We start from the raw sequence: 24,374 nt of genomic DNA, 5'->3' as shown, positions 1-24,374 counted from the left end.
ACAAAAAGGTCACCAGATATCGAGTGTGTATGCACGTACGTACGTACATTCGCGTGTGCCTGCATGAATGCGAACTGCTCAAGTGTGTTTGACAAACACCGGAACCGCGCCAACTGTACGACAAAGGATGCAGATACAGGTGCTCCTTCGCAGGAGATAAGCGCGAAATGTAAACAAGAAAGGAGTTCAGCCGAAGGTTCAAGGGTTGAGAAATCGTTCTAGTGCCTGTTGAACAGTTTTCGTTGAGGGCAGAAGTGCGTATGCGGGTATGTCACATGCAAGAACGGCAATGCGATTGCGAGCGAAGCCCGACTGGTTATATAAAAGTGAATACCTGCGCGAGCTGGCAAACGATCATATTTGGTCGAAGCAGTACACGCGGGACAAAGAAAAAGATGTGCGTGACCGCCGCTGACTCGCGTGGAGTATCCTAATATTTATTCGAAAGAACTTGGGCGTTGCGATCATTCAGCCACCATGGGAATGACGGCTACACCGATTTGCCTGGTCTTCGTGCTTTTAAGCTTGAAATGCATTTGTGGCTTCCTTTGCAGTTGTCTTGGCGTCTGTTTTGGATTCAGAGAACGAGTCATTGTGAGCCTATAAATGTGAAAGTGCTGCATCGGAGCTGCTAAACTTCGTCTTGGACAAAGCGCATGCAGGGTGCATACGGAGCCAAATGGAGGCAGAAGAACGAAGCTAAGACAAATCTGTGTACGCAGGCTAAAGTGGCATGCGTTGCAACCCTCATTGACACCACAGCGCCAGTCTACTCACAGGAAACAACTCTATGCTGATTTGCAACCAAATTGCTCTGTGTTCTTTCCCGTCGTCCTGTTTAGTCAAAGATGAAGCCCGACTGGAAGGTAGATTAATTGTGGCTGCTAGTGTTTTTTTTTTTTTTTTGCCCGCGCCAGTTGCTCATTCTGTCATGGTCGCTTAGTAGCGGCGCACAAGTAAGTCTTTAAGTCGATTCTACGTTTATCGAATTTTCGCGTACGGCTAGAAAATGCGTCAACGTAAACCTATATTGTACAATATACGAACGTGTTCTCACTGCATTCTGTTGGGCAATGGCTGGTATCGAACCCGTGGATTCGTGTTCAGCAGCACCGAATCGCCTTCACTGGGCTGCCGCAGCGGTAACGCCAACACTCAGTGTTCGTTGAAGGGATGTCTCTATTCGAATTCAGGACTTCTTTCCATAGTCTCGGCAACGAAAAGTAAACGACGCCAAAGGGGAAAAAGAAAAAATCCTCCTCTTGTGAAGGATACTACTTCAAGCGTTCCTCCTCTACTCGGCTCAGGTTGAGAACTGTGTGTATTGCTCTAGTTGCACGTTTACCGGTCTCTGACCGTATTCGACGTTGCACACTTGCCGCATCCTGGGTCCACGTTGTCATCGTTGGCTATACTTGGAAGCTTTACCGAATGTTATTTAATGCTTCCAAACTCTGCACATCTCCCGTCTCTTTTCGACTCCTGGTCTTTTTCTTGATAAAACTCCTCTAAAGCCCTTGCCTCTGTGCATTTCATCATTCCTGAGGACACAATACACAAATAAGTGAATAAATAATTACATAAATAAATAAAGGTCGTTCTTCTTGAGGTGGCCTCTTTCCAAAGCCCGTGCGCATCTGCATACGCAGTTAATATTCCCAAAAGTAACATCTTGCACCACACTATAGCTTTCTCAATTTGCAGATTCCGGCGTCGCCCTGCAACGTGCCTTCTCTGGGGCCGCGATTCGTAACGTTTTTTTTTTTTTTTTTTTTTTTTTTTTCACTTGTCGCTCGTAGAAATGGCAGCTTCCGGTAACGCCAGACTCGATGCGAGATGGGATATTTGCGGTACAACAGTCGTCACGAAACTCACCGCCTGAGTTTTTATCCGAACGTTCCCGGAAAGGACGTGCTGGCATACACCGGTGCCGACTGGTTTGGGCGAGTTCGAGCTGATAACTTTACCGCTTCAGCCGCCGAATGGGCCGGCATCAGGCGCGTGGCGAGGCCGCGCGCTGGCGAAACAGTGGAGTGCCGATATAACTTGGTGAATGCGATCGCGCCCCTTTCGCTCCGTGAAGGGTGAGTATGCATGCACGATAAGCGCGCCCCTCTCGTCGATGCACTCTGGCACGTTCAGTCGCGCAGCTGATAATTACTGACGCGCGGCAAGATTTCTCTGCTCGAGGCTTTGAGACTTTTTTTTTTTCTTTATCTACGAGGGCAACGCGCCGCCTCATCAGCAAAACGGTTTACTAAACTTACTGAAGTGCCCGGCGCGGTGGTCTGGTGGCTAAGGTACTCGATCGCTGACCCGCAGGTCGCGGGATGGAATCCCGGCTGTGGCGGCTGCATTTTCTATGGAGGTGAAATAGGTGTAGGTCCGTGTGCTCAGATTTGGGTGCACGTTAAAGAATTCCAGCTGGTCAAAATTTCCAGAGCCCTCCACTACGGCGTCTCTCATAATCATATGGTGGTTTTATGACGTTAAACCCCACATATCAATCAATCAAAAAAACTTACGGAAGCAAAACACAAAGGCGAGCTAGTTGGTACTTAAAGGCAGCGCAAATAAAAGGACAAGAAAGTGAACACCACAAGTGCTTAAACTCGCAACTGAAACCTTTATGATAACCTTAACCAGAAAATATATATCTGAACTCTCGGCAGTACGCGTGCGCGGGAACCGTCGATCGTCAAGTTTAGATTTTCTGTTCAAGCTTATAAAAAAAAAAAGCTTTTATTTGTGAGTTTAAGCGTGTTCCTCTCTTTATTGACGTCTTTTTTGTGTGTGCCACTTTTACGTCATAACTCATGTTACTATAAGCGATAACGCTACCCCTACGGTGTTCCAGTGGTCCAGGCTGACTCACCCGATGGTCGCGAGTTCGAAAGCTTGCCGTGGCCGGTACGTTTCGCATGGAGTGGAACTACAGGAGGTCGCTTTGGTGCACGTTTACTTGTTAAAGATACCCAGGTGGTCGAAATTTCGCGAGGCATCCACCCCCTCATAACTAAATTGTGGTTTTTCGACATGAAACGCCAACAATTAAATATGAACCGGCCTTGCGGTTCTTCTGGTACACAGTGAGAATTATGTTAGTGATAGATCTGTCTGATTTGCGCAGTCTTCGCGCATGTTTTTCTTGTGACTCTGTCTGTTCTGCGACATATCTGTCTTTATTAGCTAAAGCTTGTTATACTTTAAATAAAACGTACAGTGTCAATTTTTATGAAAGGGAACACGGGAGCGCGTGGCCTGCGCGCTCCGTCGGCTGCTGGCAGCGCTTTCAAGCGGGAGCGAGAGCAACCACAGCCTCTCTTCGCGTCACCTCGCGGCGAGCAAAGAACCAATAATTGCGGATATGGAACCAGCGGCCACATTAGAACCACTCCCCCTCCAATGCGACTATGCAAAAGGCCGGTAGTCACCTCGAAGGGTGAGCTTATTGCAGTCTTGCCACTGGTTCCATATAAGCAATGAATTGTTTTTGCTCGCCGCGAGGTGACGCCAAAAAAGGCTGTGGCTGCTCTCGCTCCCGCTTGAACGCGCTGCCAGCAGCCGACGGAGCGCGCAGGCCATGCGCTCCCGTGTTCCCTTTCATAAAAATTGACATTGTACAATTGTAAATATAAACGTATGATCTGTTATTTACGTTTTAACAAAAATTTGTATTGCTTAAAACGCCGACAAAAGATTGTGCGCACATGCGCAGATGTTCAGAACTCTCGCGTTTGTAACACAATATATATATATATTTTTTTGAAGACGGTGAGCTTTTCAAGCCACAAAGCCGTATCGGAGTGGGAAGAACGAAGTATAGAAAAATTCATAAGTACTAGCCACCTTCTTCGTGCTCGCTTACCGGCCATGCTTGTAGCTCCTGTAGACATGTAGGGTATACCACAGTTACTTCTTTATAGCTAATAATTTTTGTAGGAACTGCACTGGGAACATGATCGCTGCCGTCCCTGTAATGTTCGTGATGATTCCAACCCAAACGAGCTTGGTCCTCACTTTCTCGGGCGCCTGTTTCAAGTTCGGGTCGTTTAGCGATGTGGCTGTGAGCGTAATCAAAACGGGCGCGGAACCTCAATCTCTTCATGACTGTTTTCCTGATTTCCGCTACTAGCTAAGATGAAGAACAGTCATTTGTTCGTTTGCATAACATAGGTGGGGCGTGTCTGTTGGAACGTTCGGTTTGAAAGCGGAAGGGCTTGGTTCGGTCTCTCCAGTGGATCACCATTGCCTACGTAACGATGTGCCGCAGTGAAAACAACGCAGTGGAAAAACTAGCTAACGCGTAGCGCCACACGACTGACGGAGACCACTTAGTCTCAAGTTGCGAAACCGTTGCACATGTAGCGACGGCTGTCTGAACTTCCGCGCAGGCTTTTCTTAGATGCCATAATTTGACGCAGCGCCTACAGCCGCACCCGAATAATTTATTAAAGAGACAGCCCATTATTAAATGGACGCCGCAGAGGAAGGAAGACACACTTTCATAATACCGAGAACACCACTCTTCCAGCGAGTAAGCGTCTGGTAAGAAATAAAAAAAGCGTGTAAAACTGAGCCAAATGCGGTGACGCCACCTCGAAGTATCCGCAGCCGTTCGCTCTGACGTAACAGATTTCGACATGCACCTACAGGGACCCACGCAGCTCTTCCTAATCGATAGCACTCAAATACGCCATCTCTTGAGCGGGGTGAGAGAATTAACGTATCAATTTCAAGGACGTTTCGTTGACCTAATATGGCCAAGAGATATAAAAAAAAATACAAACTTTGAACTATCCCACTTTGCTATGACGGGCACGTGCAGACATTTCTGCAAGAAATAACGAGAAGTACAGCGCACTTTTCTGCTGTGTTCCATTTTCCCTCTGTTCTCGTCATGGAGAAGGAAGAAAAAAAAAAGGGAGGGAGCATGACGTCACACCGCCAGCCTTTCCAAGCCAACCCGTTTTGAAGCCAGCAGTGTCGGCCCAACACGTGACCTTGTGCGTCACGATTACGCAAGCAACAAGGCTTGCCGAGACTTGAGTGTGTGGCGCCCGGTAGCTTTTATTCGAAACGCGCTTGTTGGGCGCTTGTTGGTCGCCCAGGACGTTCAAAAACTGAACACCATTGAGATTTATTAAAACCTATACTGCGCGCTCTGACGTTTTGGTCACGTTTTAGGCCGACACGGTGGGTTTCACTTGGGTTTAGTCGTGCGATGTAATGATTCCTCTTTTCTCCCTGCGTGGTTCTCGTGCTGTGAAATTCGCCACCATGAACCAACTAGCTTATGTTTTGCACTTTAAAAATGAAATACCAGCCTTACATTCCATTGTTGTAACAATATCTGGGGATTTTAATCCCGAAATCACGATATTGTCGCAGTTCGCGAACTACGGAAGAAACGGAAGAACGTCGTTCTCTCAGAGACACCGAAGGTGCACTCGCCGAAAATGGGCACAAATGGGGGCGCGGCATTACCTTCCCTCCAGAGAGGACATCGTCTCGATGCTCACCTAGTAGCAGTTGAGCACCATGTCAGTCCAAAAGATGGGGCTTCATGCGTGCCACGTGCACTGTCTCAGTCAGGCAGGCGCTGACGGAGTCGTGGAGGGCTCTGAAAATTTCGACCATCTGGTGTTCTTTAACGTGCACTAACATACCACAGTACACTGTCGTCTGGCAATCCGCCTCTACCGAAACGCGACCCCCAGGGCCGGGATCGAACCCGCGACCTTTTGGTGAGCAGCTGAGCACCGTGGCGGTATATGCTCCACCCCTGTTTCTACCCAACCCCTTATTATAACCGAAGTAATTGCAGACGCTCATACAGACTTAGCACAGTTCAAGAATAATTTATTCCTCCATATCCAGCCATCGTTGCCGTCCCAAACGAAATGAGGACCTGGTGACGTGTGTGATCTTTCCTAATCCAGAATGACGTGCAAGTCGTCAGCCTCTGTAGACTCGCTGCGCCGTGCTCCCTGCAATGAAGTATTCGCCATCATCATCGGCTGTACCCTATACTTCACTCTAGGTTGTTATAGTGTCTTGTTAGTACGTTCACCGCTGGCTGCCATGCATTGTGGTGTGAGACACTTCGTGTCTTCGTTTCCGTTTCGAGGCCAGAGCTTCCACGTTCCGACTCCAGGGTCAAAAACGAGGAAGATGGCAACGGCCACTGTGAAACATAGTTTTCTTTTATCATTTTCTGTAGGGAACTCTGGCGCCGTTCAGCCATCATGGGAATGATGGGTAGTACATAGTGATATTCTTTGTGCTTGTGGGCTTCGCACGCACTTCTGGCTTCGTCTATTCCCATGTTTTCGAGTTTATTTTGGATAAAAGAATGGACCGTTGTGAAGTTCGTGAACCGATTTCAATTGGTGAGCCTAAAAAGTCCAAGGTGGTGAAGAGTAACTGCGGACCTTTTGGTTAACTTCTTCTTGCGGCATAGCGACCACGAGGAACCAAATGGAGCTGGAAGAAGGAAGAATAAACAAATCCGCGAACGATACCCATCATTACCATGCTGCCTCAAGCGCCGTCCGTTACAGCTCCCATAGACACTAGCCCTAGAGTGTTCCCTTTAACGCTTTTATAGAGACTCAGAGCTGTGAAGCACGCACGTGACGAAAAAAAAAAAAAAAAACTCGGAACAAGCGACGTAGCCAGGGCTTTCTCTGAAGAGTGGAGTGACAATGTACGTGTTTTTGTTTGGGCGTAAAGACTGCTGCAAGAGGGCAATGATGAGCTTGACTGGGCCATTATGAAAGCGAATAAAACGGGTTTGGACCGGACAAAGGGAAGGCTGTTAATTGTTTTCAATTCATCTTTTCCAGTGTTGTTTTATTGTGTTTTCATAATGCATAACATATTTTTGTACTTTTGAAGCTGACCCGGGTATTGCAACTACGGTGGAAGAATAAGGGAGGGGTGCGAACTGCCCGCACGCGATGTGGAAGAACGTGCGACACACACAGCGGTTACCAATTAACGCATCTCTGCGAAAGTCTTCGATGCTAGAAAGATCAGCCTTACGCAGTTCTGTGGTACTACTTCAGCTATACGTTTTCCTCAATATCGGCGATCAGAGTGATTATCACGCCTACGTGTCGGAAGAGGGTGAGGGTGTTGTCAAGCGCATTACTATATTTCGTAATTGTAGTCATTGAACTATCCGAGCTCTTGCTCAGTAAGTCCCGTCTACGCTGTGACCGGCATGACATTCCCGCAATGTGGAGCCAAGATATCTGTAACCATGAGAGGTCGGCTTACTTATTGCACGGTTCTATTCCGATTTCTACAATTTTGATTCGCTGTGCCCGTATTCGAAGCCAGTTAGTCGAGTCCTGAGTATTCACGCTTTCGGCGCAGCTCGGTTGCGTGGCTGTCACAATATTGTCGCTGGATGTACCCCAAAGCGGAGGCAGGCGCTCCTTTTAATATAACCTCGTCATGCGTCACCCGTAACCGAGAGAAGAAGAGACGAGAAAGAAAAGAAAGTAGTATCTACCGAACTGTGTAATATACGGCGCTGTCTCATAGAAGTACATACGAACTGCAGTTGAGTGATGACATTCTAGATGGCGCTGTACCGCTACTCTCTGATTGGCTGCTGCGCGGGCTGTACCTGGGTACGCGGACAACGAGTGCCTCTCTGTCTCCTGGATAATAGCCGTACGTGGCAGATCGTTAGTGGGGCATGGACGAAGCAGAGCGGCGGGCGCGTTGAAGACGCGTGTGCTCGGCTTCCTTGGCTCGCGTCTCGTCGGTGTTACCCGCGCGCCGTCTGCATCCTCGAACGTGATCGGACGCACGGACGCATGCAGGGATGGATGGACGCGCGGACGAATGAACGGAAGAACGCTTCGCCCCACTCATCATCTTTCACTCCGGGGATATTTTGCGATCTTTTTCTTGAATACTCCAGATATTGCTATTTGCTTCTGGTTGTTATTTGTGGGAGCCTGTTCCACAAATCCGCCCTATCTGAATTGTGGGTGACTGGCTACGAAGTCCATCGCGAAACCGCCAGAGTTTATTTTATTAGGCGTAAATTTGCAAATTCCGTTCGGTCAACTCTGGCAAGCAGCCACCATTTAGGCGTGGCGTTGCCAAGCCGTAGCATACCGGGCCAGTGCACCCCCCCCCCCCCGAATTGGTTTTTCGCCAAGGCATACAGAACATAAGACGGCGCTCGGACTCGTTTGCCCGCTTGGCCCCCAATTCTGATGGAGGAGGTGGGATGAAAAATTCCGCCTATGCTCCTACCACTGAGTCAACTGGAGTCTCAATTAGTCGAGATGGGTGGCAGTATTTCATTCGCATGGCAAGTAAATACATAACATTCGCAAGGTCCAGGGTGCGTGCATATAAGCAACAAATGTTTGGTCCATATACGTAAGCACTGCGACGTTGTCGCGGTGATCCATCGTATTTTTTGCAGCTTTTTTTAGCCGACACTCTCAATGCCGCCGTGGAAGGTCTGCACTGTTCTTTCATCTCATTTTATATTTATTCTTTAAAGACCCCACTAAATGAGTATTACTTAAGAGGTGGGGACACAAATGAAAAATAAAAGCCATGTTTTGTTATCGTTACATTTGCTCGTCGCTACACCGCGGGCGTCCTTTTATGTGGCTCAGGCACGCAGAACAAGCGTGGTGTGCAGTCTTCGTCGTATATCTGCAGCTGCGCTCTTCTGCACAGTGCAAGGCATGCGGCGAATAGTGACAAGGGTGGTTACGACTCCTCGCTCTGCGCGCAGTGCGAAACAGCTGCTGAGTAATCGGTTCTCATATCTCTGTCAGCTTTATTTGTCGCAGCACTTCAACGTGAATGTCACCGTTCTTCAGCTTTGCCCTGCTAGTGTTTTATGCACTAGTGCTGGTAAATAATAACGCTAATAATAGCTTTAGTAAAATAACACTGACGCGTAAATACCGGCCCAAACAAGGCGATAAAAGTGAGTGGACATCAAAAACAAAAAGTTGTAGCAGCGATTTCACGGGCTTTGAAGCCTTGAGCAGTGCTCGAAAGAATTTTGGAAAAACTGTTTATATGCGCGTTGAACTATAGTAGTTGTCGCCTACTGCACCGTAATAATATTCAAAAAACAGACCGTTGAAGTAGAAACGGTAATCAAGCTACATATAACCGACGGAAATGTGATGCATGACGTCCTAGCTAACGAGTACTTACGAGCAAATGGCGCCGGTACAATATACCGTGGTTGGGTCATGGCATTCTGTGCCATCAGAACTAAATAATAAGGTTAGAATCTCTGTCGCTCATCAATGCGCCCTGCGCTAATCTCGCGAAAGTTATCGTCGCGAAACGCCACCACTTGATTAGCATTACCTTTCTGACCACGCGCGAAAGCGTCACATGAGTTTTACACACTTTCAACTGACAGACATTCTCAGAAAAGCCTGTGTGGGGTCGTTGTAGCAGATCCACGTCTATTTGGTCATCCCTTCTTTCTCGCAAGTGGCATCGTTGACTATATTCTTTTATTGTACCGTGTCTTGTTAATGTGGGATATTTCGTAACGGTTCATCTCATTTATGTTCGTTCATTAATCTGACTGCTGAGGTATGCCCATTCGTGATGACGGTTCTGCCGATTTAGTCAATGAATTAATGCAGAAATACTTAGAATGTGTCATTATGAAACGCCGTACCTGGAATGCTATGTTTGCCCACTTGCCAATGGCGTTTTTTTTTTTCGTCGTTGAGTGCCACTTTGCTCGCCTTTTCTTTGATTTTCAAGGTCAAAGCGTTATTCGGACCAGACTCCTTGCACCTCGACTGATGCAGCGATATGGACTGCTGGGCTAGTTGCTTCACATTTATCATAACTGCAAGCGCAGGGATACAACGACAGGTCAAGGCGCTTAGCAGCACTTGAAGAAGTTTTTGAGGCAGCTCTGTAGGTTAGTTGAAATACTGAACTTTGGTGGATGTTCATCTCTAAGGCGAAATAGAAAACAACAACGTGCGAGAACTGGGGAAAGAAAAAAAAACAACTATGAGAGCGCTTGCCATGAACTGAAACATTTCCTAAAGTAGCTTGATAGCATAAAGCAACGTCATATATTACAATACATATTGTTGCGTGCACGTTAAAGAACCCCAGGTGGTCAAAATTTCCGGAGCCCTCCACTACGGCGTCTCTCATAATCAAATGGTGGTTTTGGGACGTTAAACCCTACGAATCAAATCATATTGTTGCGTAAAATGAGACGGGACTATTTGCGAGTGCATCGACACTGATCGAGACGGAGCACAGCGCACGCAGCAGGCAAGCCGGTCCTCCTCGTCGTATTCTGTCCGCAAAAGCCTATAGCAACGCCATGCGCTCGCGGATCGACGTCAGTGACTAAAAACGAGAACCAGTCCTTAATCTTCAAAAAAAGAAAATGACGAAAATAACGAAGCATGGATTCTAGCTATAGTTGTTACTCCGTACTTCAGGGTCCTAGCACACGACGTCTAAACAAGGAACAATATACAGTTGAACCCCTGTATAAGAGACACTGACATAAAAGACACTATGCCTACAGTAAAATGGGGGGATAGGAAAATGCATACAAAGATATATATACTGAGGCTAATGTAATGTCCCACGCTTGCTGCTAACGCTTATCAACAAGTCAATTATCGTGTCGCAAAACGGCAAAGTGGTGAACGCCCCGCCGCGTTGGTCTAGTGGCTAAGGTACTCGGCTGCTGACCCGTAGGTCGCGGGTTCGATTCCCGGCTGCGGCGGCTGCATTTCCGATGGAGGCGGAAATGTTGTAGGCCCGTGTACTCAGATTTGGGTGCACGTTAAAGAACCCCAGGTGGTCGAAATTTGCGGAGCCCTCCACTACGGCGTCTCTCATAATCAAATGGTGGTTTTGGGACGTTAAACCCTACGAATCAAATCATATTGTTGCGTAAAATGAGACGGGACTATTTGCGAGTGCATCGACACTGATCGAGACGGAGCACAGCGCACGCAGCAGGCAAGCCGGTCCTCCTCGTCGTATTCTGTCCGCAAAAGCCTATAGCAACGCCATGCGCTCGCGGATCGACGTCAGTGACTAAAAACGAGAACCAGTCCTTAATCTTCAAAAAAAGAAAATGACGAAAATAACGAAGCATGGATTCTAGCTATAGTTGTTACTCCGTACTTCAGGGTCCTAGCACACGACGTCTAAACAAGGAACAATATACAGTTGAACCCCTGTATAAGAGACACTGACATAAAAGACACTATGCCTACAGTAAAATGGGGGGATAGGAAAATGCATACAAAGATATATATACTGAGGCTAATGTAATGTCCCACGCTTGCTGCTAACGCTTATCAACAAGTCAATTATCGTGTCGCAAAACGGCAAAGTGGTGAACGCCCCGCCGCGTTGGTCTAGTGGCTAAGGTACTCGGCTGCTGACCCGTAGGTCGCGGGTTCGATTCCCGGCTGCGGCGGCTGCATTTCCGATGGAGGCGGAAATGTTGTAGGCCCGTGTACTCAGATTTGGGTGCACGTTAAAGAACCCCAGGTGGTCGAAATTTGCGGAGCCCTCCACTACGGCGTCTCTCATAATCAAATGGTGGTTTTGGGACGTTAAACCCCACAAATCAATCAATCAATCAAAGTGGTGAACGGAACATCGTTTTTTTAATATGGTGGGCGTCTACTAATTATTGCGTGGGCTGGCCGCTGCGCAATTAAAAATGTCAGTTTGTAGAACCGCCTGAAAGTAGCCGCACTAAAGTCTCCATTACTGATGCTCTCATAAACGCATGCTGCGTGATTGCAGTAATTACAGGGGCCCAAATACGTATTGCCACAGCTGATCGTTTTTGTGTTTTATCATTTCCCTTCATGCCGTTTTATTAGGTTTCGTTTAATGCTTTACGTTTCGCTCTCGCTGCCCGCATGCGATTAACCGCAGAACTAAGCCGAATAAGCCGCCATGCAGTCTATAATGGTGATGGTGCTGCACTGCTGGCGCGCAGGTCGCGGGATCGGATCCCGGCCACGGCGGCCGTATTTCCGATGGAGAAGAAAATGCTTGAGGTGCGCTTAGAAATAAGTGCATGCTAAGTAACACCTGATAGTCCAAAAATTTCCGGAGCACTCCGCTACGGCGTCCCTCGTAAGCGTATCGTTGTTTTGGGACGTCGAACTCCAAGAATTATTATTACTGAACTACGCCGTATACGCCTTGCCCTGTGCACTCGAGGTCTTATTCGAGCCAGCGATTGCGGGCAGGATGGACGGACTATCATCGGCGCGGGAATTGTGCCGGGCCGCAACAGTGTTTGGTAGCGACAAGCAGAACGCGAGCGAGCACCGCAAGGTCAGCGATCGTCGCGCAGCACTTGTTTCCGGCGATGGCCAAGGTTTCCGTGCTCGGGCGTTTGAGGCGACCCCCAGACAAGGCACCGTTGTGCGTCATATCGGGTATCTCTCTCGGACGCCCTGGCCGCAGAATCTGTGTGGCACGTGTGCATTTCCGAAACAACTTCTCAGACTCGCGGGTTGACAGGGTCGAAAAGCGTTGTCTACCGTGCGCTCTTAGCAGGATATTCAAGACCTAGACGTTCTAACAACAAAAACGCTTGACTTTTCTTCTTCCCTTTGTAGTATATTTTTGTGGCAAAGTTGTTATCTTGTGCGGCTGTAGCTTTATTTAAAAAAACTGTTCGGGAACAATCATAAAGAAACCTTCTTTATCGAAGTCACCAGCCTAAGCTGGTTGTCCACAAGGAAGTTCACCTGTCCTTCGACTTACGTCCATGCGTCTCTTGTTCCAGCAAGCACGTCGACACACTCGACAGGCAGCTCAGACGCACTTCACCTGTGGCCCGTCGTGAAATGTTTCTGGTCAGCGTAATGTTCTCCGGTGGCGACAATGCTGGCTCGCTTGCGTACTTAGGACACCTCTGCAACACAACATAGTCACTTCCTTCGGGAGTTCCTGCTGGCCAAGCACTAAGACTTTTCCGTGGTCAGTTGCTTCTTGTATATCTGGGGGAGCTTAAGGCGTACTTTGGCTACAGAGGAACTCTGTAGTTTGTTCTGTCACTTTGGCCCAATCGGTCTCTTCTGACGTCTCTCTATCTGCCCGATGCAAGGTGTCGGTATCGCTAATGGCGTGCCCTATCTTCAACCTCACCACTGGTACTCCGTTGTGCGAACTGGTGGACGAGGCCATCGACGTACGCGCATAGCGTCTGTATACGATATGCGCGTAGCAAGAAATGTACAGCGGGCGTTAACGCAAGAACTTAATTGTGCGCATACCTCAGAACTGGTGGTTGATCGCCCTGACTAATTAAGACAAGTGCTCCTGTGTACACATTCGTTGTGCACCGTTGTTTATCACCCCTGGAATGTTTTGTTGTTGTTGTTGCTGCTGCTGTTGTTGTGTTCGTTGTAAATTCGATGCCCGCTATGGCGGAATGCGCGTTCACCTGCGCTTTTCGCCTGCTTCGCTTTGTTGTTTTGTAAGCTCCAGGGTTTCCGGAACCATTTACGCACCCCCAGTGGGGAAATATTTGGCCTTCCCGTTTCGTGACTGCTGTCGAGCCGATATATAAAGTGGGAAAACTAAATCGGCTGTACCGTGTAGAAGGAAGATGCGACTTTCGTTCACGTGCCCCATCACCTCTTCACAGACATGTTAGCATTTGATAAAAGTCGTTACCCGTAGACCGTATACGGATCACTTGTGAAGGGCAATCGATGTTACGATTCGAGAAATATATTGATACCGATCTGTATATGCACAGTGAGAGAAATCTGGACGCGGATTCCAAAGAATAGTTTGTGTCCTCACACGAAAAAGTGCTTGAGCCCAGTCGCTTCTAAGTAGCTCGCCCAAGCATAAACGTTGTTGATCGCTGTCGACACGAAGATGTGAGTGCCGTTGAACAAAGGTCAATTTTCATGAACATACTTACTAAGAAAATTATATAAGGAATAGTGGCTGAGGCCAGTCATGTGCAGTCTGGGCCGCATGCTGGCCGCGGGCCACGTGTTTAAGAACCATGACCTGAGTGAATGGGGTGGCCGCTGTGCGTCTAAGTTGTGCGCTAAGCACACGGGCGTTATTGAAAAAAGCCCTCTTTCAGACCTCGTTCCGCGGCCTGGCCCCCATGCGCCCTGGTAAGCCTTTGCAAGTCTCGCCACCGTAACACCTGAGTGCACGTGGAACGCGTTGCTTTCGCGTTTCGCCTGTCGCGCAGTCCGCGAAGAGCAGCGACGCCGAGGCCTTGAGCGTGAATCAAGGTGGCCGTCGCGCGTCAATCTTCCATGAGCGATAGGAATAAATAAAGGGCGGCACTTCTTCGCGGAGTCGCAGCTGCGGTTCTCTTTCTCTCGTGCCCAGGCGAAGAGTTCTTTTGATTTGAGTCACGCGGCGTGTGTGTCGATTGAGCTGTTTGTCCGCGCTGCGATGCTTTCTCGAGACGAACCGGGCACGCATCTGCGCAACGGAAGAAAACGCCGCTGCGAACGCAATTTCGCTTTCGTCGATACACGGCGTTCTGTGGCAAGTATATGTACACTGAGATTGCCTCGCAGATGGCGCTGAGTTAGGGATAAGAGTTAATGTTAGTAACCAGCGATTCGCTGACGACATCGCATTGACGGGGGATGAATCACAACTCCTGGTTACTGAACTAGACAAGGCAAGAGGAAGAGTACGTCTGAAAATTAATATGCATGAAACTAAACTGTAGGGGGCAACAGCTGCGAGAAAGAACACCGCTTTGCGATAGGTGGCGAGACACTGCAGGTTGTAAAGGAACACGTCTGCTTAGTAATGATATGTGGGGTCTTACGTCCCGAAACCACGTTAAGATTGTGAGAGATGCCGTAGTGAGGGGCTCCGGAAATTCTTACTTTGATGTGCACAGAAATCGCGTAGAACACGGGCTTTTCGCCGTCGCCGAAATGCGATCGCCGGGATTCGATCCCGCCACCTTCGGGTCAACAGCCGAGCCAATGGACCAAGTCTACTTAGGATAGGCAGTAGCCGCGGAGCCGAATCATGACAGTCGGTGACAACTTATCTCGACAGTGGAGCGAAGACTGCGACATGCGTGTTGCTCCACAAGCAGCTTGTGGCTTATTTCGATTTACTTTTGAACGCATCCTTAAAGCGTTTAGAAAAAAAACATATATGCATGAAAATTGTGAATAATAGAAGCGTTTAGATTGTTCAAAGTGCTATTTTAGTTTCATATTAAGAGTATGCTTTTTTTTTTTTGAGAACCAAATAGCACGCCTGCAGCCGCCCACTTACGTCACACACTTAGAAAATCGGGTGGATTAAAAAGGTGGTGCTGAGGCAGAAAGAAAAGCATTCTTGCAAAGTGAACAATAACTATATTTTGTAAACAATTTGCCGCAACTGTTTGCCTCATCGTAAATAAAGCAGTATTTATTTCAGCAAGAGAGATGAGTAAATCATCAGTAAGCTTTCGTGCGTTTTTCATGCGAAGTATGCATGCGCTCTGGTTCTGTAGCTTCCACAGTGCTGTCAGGAAATGTTGTCGCCGGGCGTAGAAGATGCCGTGCAGTACAGCATAAATGCTGACTTCAAGCTAGATTCGTCTCGCATGCGCATTGTGGATATATTCCCCGACTGTGATGTTGCGGCTCCGTGTCAGGTTTCCGTGTCATCGTGCTCGATTCGCCCGCTTGATTTAGCGCGAACAACGATCACTGCAAACCCCCAGTGTATAGGCGGAGAAAGCCGCAGTGCCCAAAGGAGTGATTTTCAAAAAATATTTCAGGAATTTTATGGGCCATCCTCGGCGCGAATACATTTAACATCACGTTAAACTGCTTGTTAGCTTGGCTCTCAAGGTGGGAGCGCTTCTATTCTCGAGGACGGAGGTTCGAGTCTCGGTCATTCCAGCTGTGTTTTGACGGGGGGCGAATTCACAAAACACCCGTGCACTTGTCTGTTAGATGCATGCTCTAAGGAACCACAGGTGTTGGAAATTAATATGGTGTCCCTCATTAGGCTACGTACGGCCTCATAATGCTATTATTGTGGCACGTAAAATTTTCCTGATTAGCTATGAACACTAGGTTGCGATTGTTTTTTTGCTATTACTTTTTTTTTGCTTTTGAGAATGATTGAGTGTCTCCGTTCGCTTGTATGCATTTGACGAACTTATGCGGAGAATTGCTCGACATATTCAGCCTATGCGTGCAATCCCGTTTGAATTTATTCGAATACTACGAAACACTGCATCTGCCACTGAAGTGGCTGGGGAAGAAAGGGGAGGAGGAGGGAGTCTCTTCCCCTTTAAATGGTTCGTGTAAACTGCGTGGGATTCGTGTAAGAAGCGAGCAACTGGTGCGGAAAAGACGATGTCTATTTATAGCTATAAATGTTATTTTCGCTTGACAGCGTGCGGGTTTGAGCCAGTTGTGGCTCGACGCTCAAATATACTAGCGCAAGAAGTTTTAAACTAAGCACGCCAGTGGCACTCGTCCGTGTTTCTTGTCGTCTTTTGTGTAAATGTGTTTGGCTTAATTACATTAGGTTTTTATCTGTTTGTTTTGAAAGACAGTCTTAACTGACCAAAGGACGTTCCTTAATTAGAATACGTTGTGCTAACCGCTCTATTTCACCTTTACTTCTATGCAAGTATATACATGTTAAGTGATCTACTTTTCGTTTATTATTTATTTTCTGCTGAATTCCTGCTGTGCCTCTTTGATTGGGTTTTTGATCGTTTTAAAATGTGATACAATTCAGTTAAATCTCACTTGGAATGAAGTTTTTCAAAGAATATACAGGGTGTATATCATAACTTGAGCCAAGAATTTGAAAGTGAAAGACACTTCAGTGGCGAATTGAACCAAACGCGTACTACTCGCACTAGCCTGTAGGTACTCAGGCTATTTTTTATTTCTTCCCATACCAATTATTTATTCATTCCTAATTAACTATATTTAAATTATGGGCTGGAAGCCCTGATTGTGAACACTGAGATGTAGAGCACTTTCCGAAACCATCGACTAAATTGTTTCCTGTACGATACGTCTAGCGCTGCTATTTTTTCCATGTTGCAAATAAAGCCTACAGCAGCACTATAGCAGTGCGCTCGCGGTCCGTCGCACGGCTTCTTTTCAGATTTCATGGGCTTTCTTTACAACGTGGAAAAAATAACAGCGCGAGACGTATCGTACATGAAACAATTTAGTCGGTGGTTTCAGAAAGTGCTCTACATCTCAGTGTTCGCATTTTTGGTTTCCAGTCCATAACAAAAAGTTGGGTAATTAAGAATTAATAATTAATGAGTTTGGGGAGAAATAAAAAAATAGCCTGAGTACCTCCAGGCTAGTGCGAGAAGTATGCGTTTGGTTCAATTTGCCACTAAAGTGCCTTTCACTCTCAAATTCTTGGCTCAAGTTATGTGGGACACCCTGCATACTCTGCACGCTTCTCAAGCGGGTTTTACATTGGCGCCCTTGTGTGTGCGCAGATACACGAGAAACCTCGTCGACGAAGGCAACGGCAAATTCAACCTGATGATTCTTTGCTGGTCCGAAGGGCAAGGCAGCAGTATTCACGACCACGCCGACTCGCACTGCTTCATGAAGGTGGGTATCTAATTGCGACCAGCTGTATATCGTAGGGCATGTATGGTAGAGTGATAGCGTCTTTTTTAAAAAAGATAGTTCTTCTTTGGGACCTTAGACGCAAAAATTTTGGTCTGTCTCTCTGTCTGTCTGTACGTTTGCCTATTTCTCCACCCTTAATTTTACTCTAAACAGCATAAGTGACGAAACGATACTCCAAACGGCAGATCCCATCCGCAGTGCCCACCAACATTGCTCAAGGTTCAGCGTTCATACTTGTGCGATTGTCAATTAAAAAGCAATTATTGCGCATATCTGAGGCACTATAACACGTCAATGTTATGCATGTGTATTTTTTACTAGAAAATGCAAACATAAGTAATTTTAAGGATCGTAGCCTTATAGCGCTGCATGCGCTGGGCTTGCAACGCTTGCACGAAACGGCAAGTGTTTCCAACGATTTGCTAAGACAACACGGTGGTGGCGCCTACCCGTCGCCTTGCGTTCTACACCTTATCACATCAGGGATTGGCGTGCACGGCCTGCGCCCCGTGTTCCAGGATACTGCCAGATAGCGCTCATGTCTCATGTCCCGTGACTTGATGCGCTCGTTCGCCTCCAGTGCACGCTCGAGCCTGTCTAACGCAGCGCCTCCAGAATACCATTTACCGATTTTCTTGCGCAGAACATCAAATAAACGTATTGTTCCCTCTCTCCAGACACAAGTCCATCGTCTTTCGACGACATTTGCGGTATAGCACGCAGATACGGGGCCATTTTCTCTTGATGCAATTATCAAGCGCGAAACATTTTTAGCGAACGCAAGGTATTTTGACCGTATGGGTCTGTCTGTATGTTGTCTGTCCATCTGTCTGTCTCTCCCTCTCTCTCCCTGTAGTCGCCTACGGAGGGATACACACTCGCGTGGCAGCCTCTTCGTGTGTTCTACCAAAATTGCATAGTAGAGGAGGCCTGCTTTCACTTGTGACTCGGCCCACAAATAACTGCCTTCGTCCAATATCTCTTTTACAGCGCAATCCGTTATCAGATTACGACTACGGTCGTGTGCGTTGTAGTTATACGCCGTCGCCGCCGGCGTCCGTAACCACTATGGCATTTGATGAGAAAACAACTCGGTAAGTAAAAAACACCAAGATATAGTAGGACTGGCTTTTAGGCTAGTTGGCACATGCCTGAAATAAATAGTCAACTTCACACCACAATCACAACCACACAAAATATGTGTATGTACTTTCTTTGCATAGTTACGATTTTGGCACGAAGTCGACTATTTAATTCACACACCAAGGACACAAAGGAATTCCAAACCGGTTTCCCTGCACGCCAGGCCAGTATTCTACCACAGAGCCACGCCGCTGCTTCGAACTCTATTGAAACTAGCCCCAGACAGACTCGATGTTGAGAAAGGAATCGCGTTGATGTGAATAATGAAGCGTTTGGGAACTGTGAAGGAATATCCAGGTGTCACACAATGCGCATTGTGTAACGAGTGAATCGTCGAATGCTCCAACCAATTACAAAAGCTTCAACCATCATTCTGTAATGTTATCAGCCACAGCACCAAAAAATTGCACAACATTCCTTGCAAGTGTGTAGCTGGTACCACGCTTCTTCGAACAATGACAAAGAATGGCCCAGAGAGTGCCTGGTTACTATTCAAAAGTTATGATAATTTATGGCATAGTGGGTACCCTGCAAGTGGGCTTGCAACAGCTATCCAAAGAGTGGTAAAAAAAGGAGAACCGAGCGTTGGGTGAATTGGTATTGCATTGTGGTTGGGAATTTCGTTTCTTTAAAGAAACGCTCTGAAAGGCTGCTCTTCCAGCTTTCGCTGTGACAGGGCTGCGCCTTCCACGCAAGCCTGGCGGCTTTTCCTATTATTTCCTTAATATATGTATTTGCATGGCCTACGCGGATACCGCTGAGATCGAGTAACTTTGTTTCGCGAGGCACCCCACGCAGTCACCGTGTCTTGAAACATAACCGTGAAAAAAATATTTCAAGATCAGCATTCATATATACGAGTCCTCCTCTTGATCGTTATTGATATATGCTGTTCAAATGTTGATGCTGAATCTTTTTCCAGAAATTATCCTTCCGTAAGATACGGGACCTCAAATGCCGTCTTAGAAGTGGCAAAGTTAGCTGACATTTTGTGCTCGCTAGCCTCTTCCCCCTTTCTATCTCTTACCTTCAATGTGCCGGCCCTTGTGGTACTAAATTTTGTGACGGTGGTCTGCTAGCTCTAGTATGTTAGAGCCCCCCGGCATAGGAGTTCGTGGACGTATGACGAACGTGGCTGGCAGGTGATGACGTGAATATTCCGATGGGCTGGACGCGTTATTTACGAAATTCCCTGTCATGTGTGGTGCATACATGAATATTCTAGACCACGTGCCCTGGACCATGAATGCCATGGCGTGCAGGTATGCTCTTGGGGTAATTGCCTACATCAGTGGTAGGCAACGTTTTGAGGCACAGAGCTGAGTTACACGAAGCGGACGTGGTTAGGACTGGACACGTCAAAACAAAAGGGGCGAGGGTAGATTGCGGGAAAAAAGAAAAATATCGGTGAATCGACAATAATGCACAAAGCAAGATAAAAAAATCATGTTCATTTTCAGCGCGTATGTCCCAAGGTTCCAATTTACGAACTTAGGTTAAAACCAAATGAATAAATAGATGAAACTCGTTCGAAGTGTCCCTTGGTGCAAAACAACGATTCTTAACCAACTTGCAAATATTTACGTCAAGTTGCTCTCCGACACACGCAGAAAGTCAAGGAGGGTGGTGTCATCGGCTAATCGGGAACGCAGGCTTGATTTGATGACCTTCATTCTCGAGAAAGGCTATTCGCAAGCGTGTATGTTCACTGCGTAACACTGCCATCATGGCTGCCGCTAGTTTATTAAAATGGAAGAACGGAGCATGCGAGGCCAGCGCCAAATCTCGGACGGTGAGCTCCACATCTGGTGCTTAAGACACTGTCTGAAGATCAACCAGGGTCGTGGCCACATAAAACTGCTGGTATTGTTTCTCATGAAACTGGTTTCCGTAATTCGTTGTACCTGCCAGAACTTTTGCGGCAAGTTCGCCTTCGTGGTGTCTGCGCCGGTGCCGTCGGCGTACGCTAGAACAAGTCACGTGACCAGTGGAAAGGCGAATACCACGTGACAGACCGCGGAGAGAAGTTGTAAATGAAAGGGAGTGAGTATAGAGAAAACAAAATGAATTTCCTTGGTGAGGCGGCGTTTCAAACCGCGTGTACTTACGGCATGAAGATACACAACCGCTGGGCTGTAGACCAGCGCTTGTGCAGCATGATTTCATGGGAAACGTATAAATGCGAGAGGGCATTGGTCAACGTGGACCACTGGCCCCTCTAATTTCGCACTGAATGCGCGCGCGTCTGAAGTGAAGTTTATCTCTTCCTTTCACGCAAAAGCGAAAGCCGGGGCTAAAGGCTGTGGTGCTTGACAAAAGCATCGGCTCCTTTGTAAATCCTTTGTAAGCGAAAACGCGTAATTGCAGGGTCAGCTGAATTTGCCAGTAGAACAAAATGCTGCCGTTAAGCATGTAGCGTAGACAATATACAAAGCACAAATCAGATTTGGGTAATTATGTATTTCTTTGCTTTTCCAATAATTTCAACGCAACATCAAAATCAACATTCGTTGACATTTTTAATAGACTCGGTTACCTGACAATATGATTTTCGTTTGCCATAGTTTTTGTGCGTCCTAGGAACCCGGTTGATTTGTTTTCGAAAGTGGTATGCATCGTTAGACAAAGTAAAGGTATGAGTGTGTAGTTGCTTGCTCTTAATATACTGCAGCAGTCGAAAAGGTAGCCTTGGTTCGCTTTAAACAAATGGCAAGTACGGAACAATAGTAACGTGGAAAAATCTTTTGGTCTGTCATGGCACCCATGATTGCACCGCAAAGCTCTCCTTTGGAGTACTAGTATTTTTTTATAGTTAATAGCCGTAGTTGTTCCCCGTACGAGAATAAAATAGGTTAACTTAAAATACACACGCACATTATACATCTGCATTTTCAACCACAAGGGTTTTATACAAGCGACTTTGTGGAGGCAGCCAACACTTTTACTTCTTTGAGATGCTAGTTTTGACACGTGTGTTCCAGGAAAGGTTCTAGTGGAACCAGACGCCCAGAAAGCTAATGCAGTCTACCTCATGTATTCTTACCGGTCCAAATTGAATATGGGCCTTATATGACTTAGCTGTATTAATTGGCCCAAAAAAATGTACCTTGTTTAGGATAATTTTAAGCAAAACATATTGTCTTGTAGCTATGACTGCAAGTTTATAAGTACCTGTTTACCGTATCCTCTGCTTGTACCAGAGATTTTGCTGTAAAAGTTGTCATCCGCATAAATAACCATGTCATGATAGCCTGGTAGTTTAGTAATGTCATTAACGTATATAAAATCAATAGTGGTCCTAATATAGAGCCCTGAGAGACTCCACAAGTGAGAGTTAGTCGGTTAGGTGTAGCATCATTCACCCATGCGGGCTGCGTCCTATGGCGTAAATAATCCTGCACTAAGTTTAGTGTTACACCACGTACACCATAGTAATTTAACTTTTCTGAAAGGATATTGTGCTATGCGCAGTCAAACGCCTTTCCAAAAATCTAAAAGACCAAAAGTGTAGTGTTTGTGTTCTATATTGTCGCCGTGCCCACCACTTTAGATAGTAATTACGTCATGTCTCCACTTCACGGCGTCATACTTGAACGTCAAAAGCTCTCCCTAGCTTCATCATTACGCTCGGCAACAATCGCGCGTCGCTTCCCAACCTGAGCTTTGACTCGTTGCCATAAGCTCTTCCTGGGAATGTATCTCTTGCTACTACCTTCAAGATTCCCTCTTTCGTGCAGCGCGAACCGAACAGAAAAGCAAACTGTAGATTACGAGAACAGTTCGGTTCACGCTGTCTGAAAAACTTACTGAATCAGAACATGAACAACGCCGCCGCATTTCAGATTTATTTACTGTTTAACTTTCACACACCCCATGAACGTGTATTTGCTCTTCTTTTTATGCATGTGATTTATTTTGAGCAGCGGCCGCGAATTAAAATTCGAAAGGTGCGTAAGCTGTCGCACGTGAATGTAATTTTTCAAGTGGGTTTCGTACTGTTCAGGTGCGTATTCAAGCATTGGCCGCATGACTAGAAAAAGCCATTGGGCCTATCTGACAGTTTTTATCAAGGATAAATCTTTTCAAGTGTTCAAAGACGATTAAAGCATATTTAAATATTACTCGCGTCATTTTAGGTTCTCTAGTGATCAGTGACAGAAGCTGTGATAAAGCATATGTGACCGAAGCTATCTAAATTATTTGCTCATTGCTAATGAAGCGCATTCCTTCCGCTGGCTCTGGTCCGCTCTTTTTCGTGCTTTCTCGTCTATGACGCATGCTAAAGACGGCTTTAAGTCAGTACGGCTTCACCTTGTGAAGTCGTACAGATTTAGAGGATTTCCAGGGACTCGAACCAGGGTCTCAGGGTCTCAAAAGGCGATTGAGTGCCGTTGATCAGGGCTTTCAGGTGTGGCCATTTTACGCCAACGTGGCTATTCTTTTAGGAGACAAGCCTAGACCTTAAGGTCTAGGCTTGCCTGCTGTCCATTTTCCGGCACTGCACATGCAAAGTACCCATAACACACTACATTCACCGTGGCCTTCATGAGGTAGATAAGCACCGAATATGCCATTCGTCATTCTGCTGAAAAGCGAGGTACCCGCTACACGTCTATAGGGCATTTTGTGCTGAGGCTGATAAAGAATAAGCATTTCCAGACCACACATCTACTTTCTGCCATGAATGAAAGCGAACGTGATTGCGCTCTAGCCCGCGAAAGGCAACGCCGACGCAGAAAACAAGATAGTCCGGAGGCGAGAGTTCGGGAAGCAGCGGCAACGCCGACAAGAAGCTGCTACTCCGGAGGCGAGAGTGCAGCATGCGGCGTCTCAACGTCTACGCACACAGCAAGCTATCCTGGTATAATGAAAGCAAAACAGAACGCAGAACTCAACATAACATATATACGAGTCATGACCAATAAAACATTGTGTATACTGTATAACCGTGTTGTCACTCATTTACATGCGCGAGTGGACAGGCGATTTAACTCCACAGTGCTTCGCCCACTTTTCATGATTCACTCAGTAGAGATGCGTGGATTTCCGTCATCTAAATCAGTGCACTGTATATTGTAGTAACCCTTGGCTCGTATGACTCAGGATATAACATGTTATGTGAATACAGCTAGTATAACACTACTACAGTAAGCGATGAAAAGTCGGGTGGTTCCTTGTGCAATCGCCTGAGATGATTCGAAGTCAAAAACAATCTTCCTCTTTTCTTTTTCTTTTTTTTGTCAATCGTAGTAGAAAAATCGCCTTGATTATTTGGCTATTTCTTGGCTACATTCTTCTTCCCCCGAGTGCTTATTTTGGCCTGCTGGTACATTTGGGCAAAAAAGGGGAACCAGTATGAACAACAGAACATCGCTTAGTTCGTCTTTATGATGTCCCGTTGCTGCTGTTTCTCGTTTTTTGAGTGCTCTTGTTCTCTCAATTTGTAAATCATCATCACTACTCTGTGACGTCGAATCCGCTGGTGTCCGAGTATGTGGTGCGAAATGGGACTCTCAATGCGTGGTTCTTGCTCCCAAATTAGGATTTGTTACTTGAACAACACGCCAAAAAAGTTTGGAT

General features: G+C 46.7%; 1 protein-coding gene across 1 annotated transcript in view; it reads left to right on the top strand.

Annotated features, from left to right (window-relative positions):
* Positions 1–24,374, top strand: part of LOC119172560 (cysteine dioxygenase type 1) — a 110,266-nt gene that overhangs the window by 69,995 nt on the left and 15,897 nt on the right. The window contains exon 2 of the mRNA XM_037423719.2: positions 17,513–17,630. Coding sequence (XP_037279616.1) covers positions 17,513–17,630 — 118 coding nt within the window. The remainder of the gene's footprint in view (positions 1–17,512; positions 17,631–24,374) is intronic.

The sequence above is a fragment of the Rhipicephalus microplus genome, chromosome 4, assembly GCF_043290135.1.
Source record: "Rhipicephalus microplus isolate Deutch F79 chromosome 4, USDA_Rmic, whole genome shotgun sequence".
In the NCBI taxonomy this organism is placed as follows: domain Eukaryota; kingdom Metazoa; phylum Arthropoda; class Arachnida; order Ixodida; family Ixodidae; genus Rhipicephalus; species Rhipicephalus microplus.
Note: the sequence above shows the minus strand (reverse complement) of the source record. Positions and strands in the feature narration are given on the sequence as shown.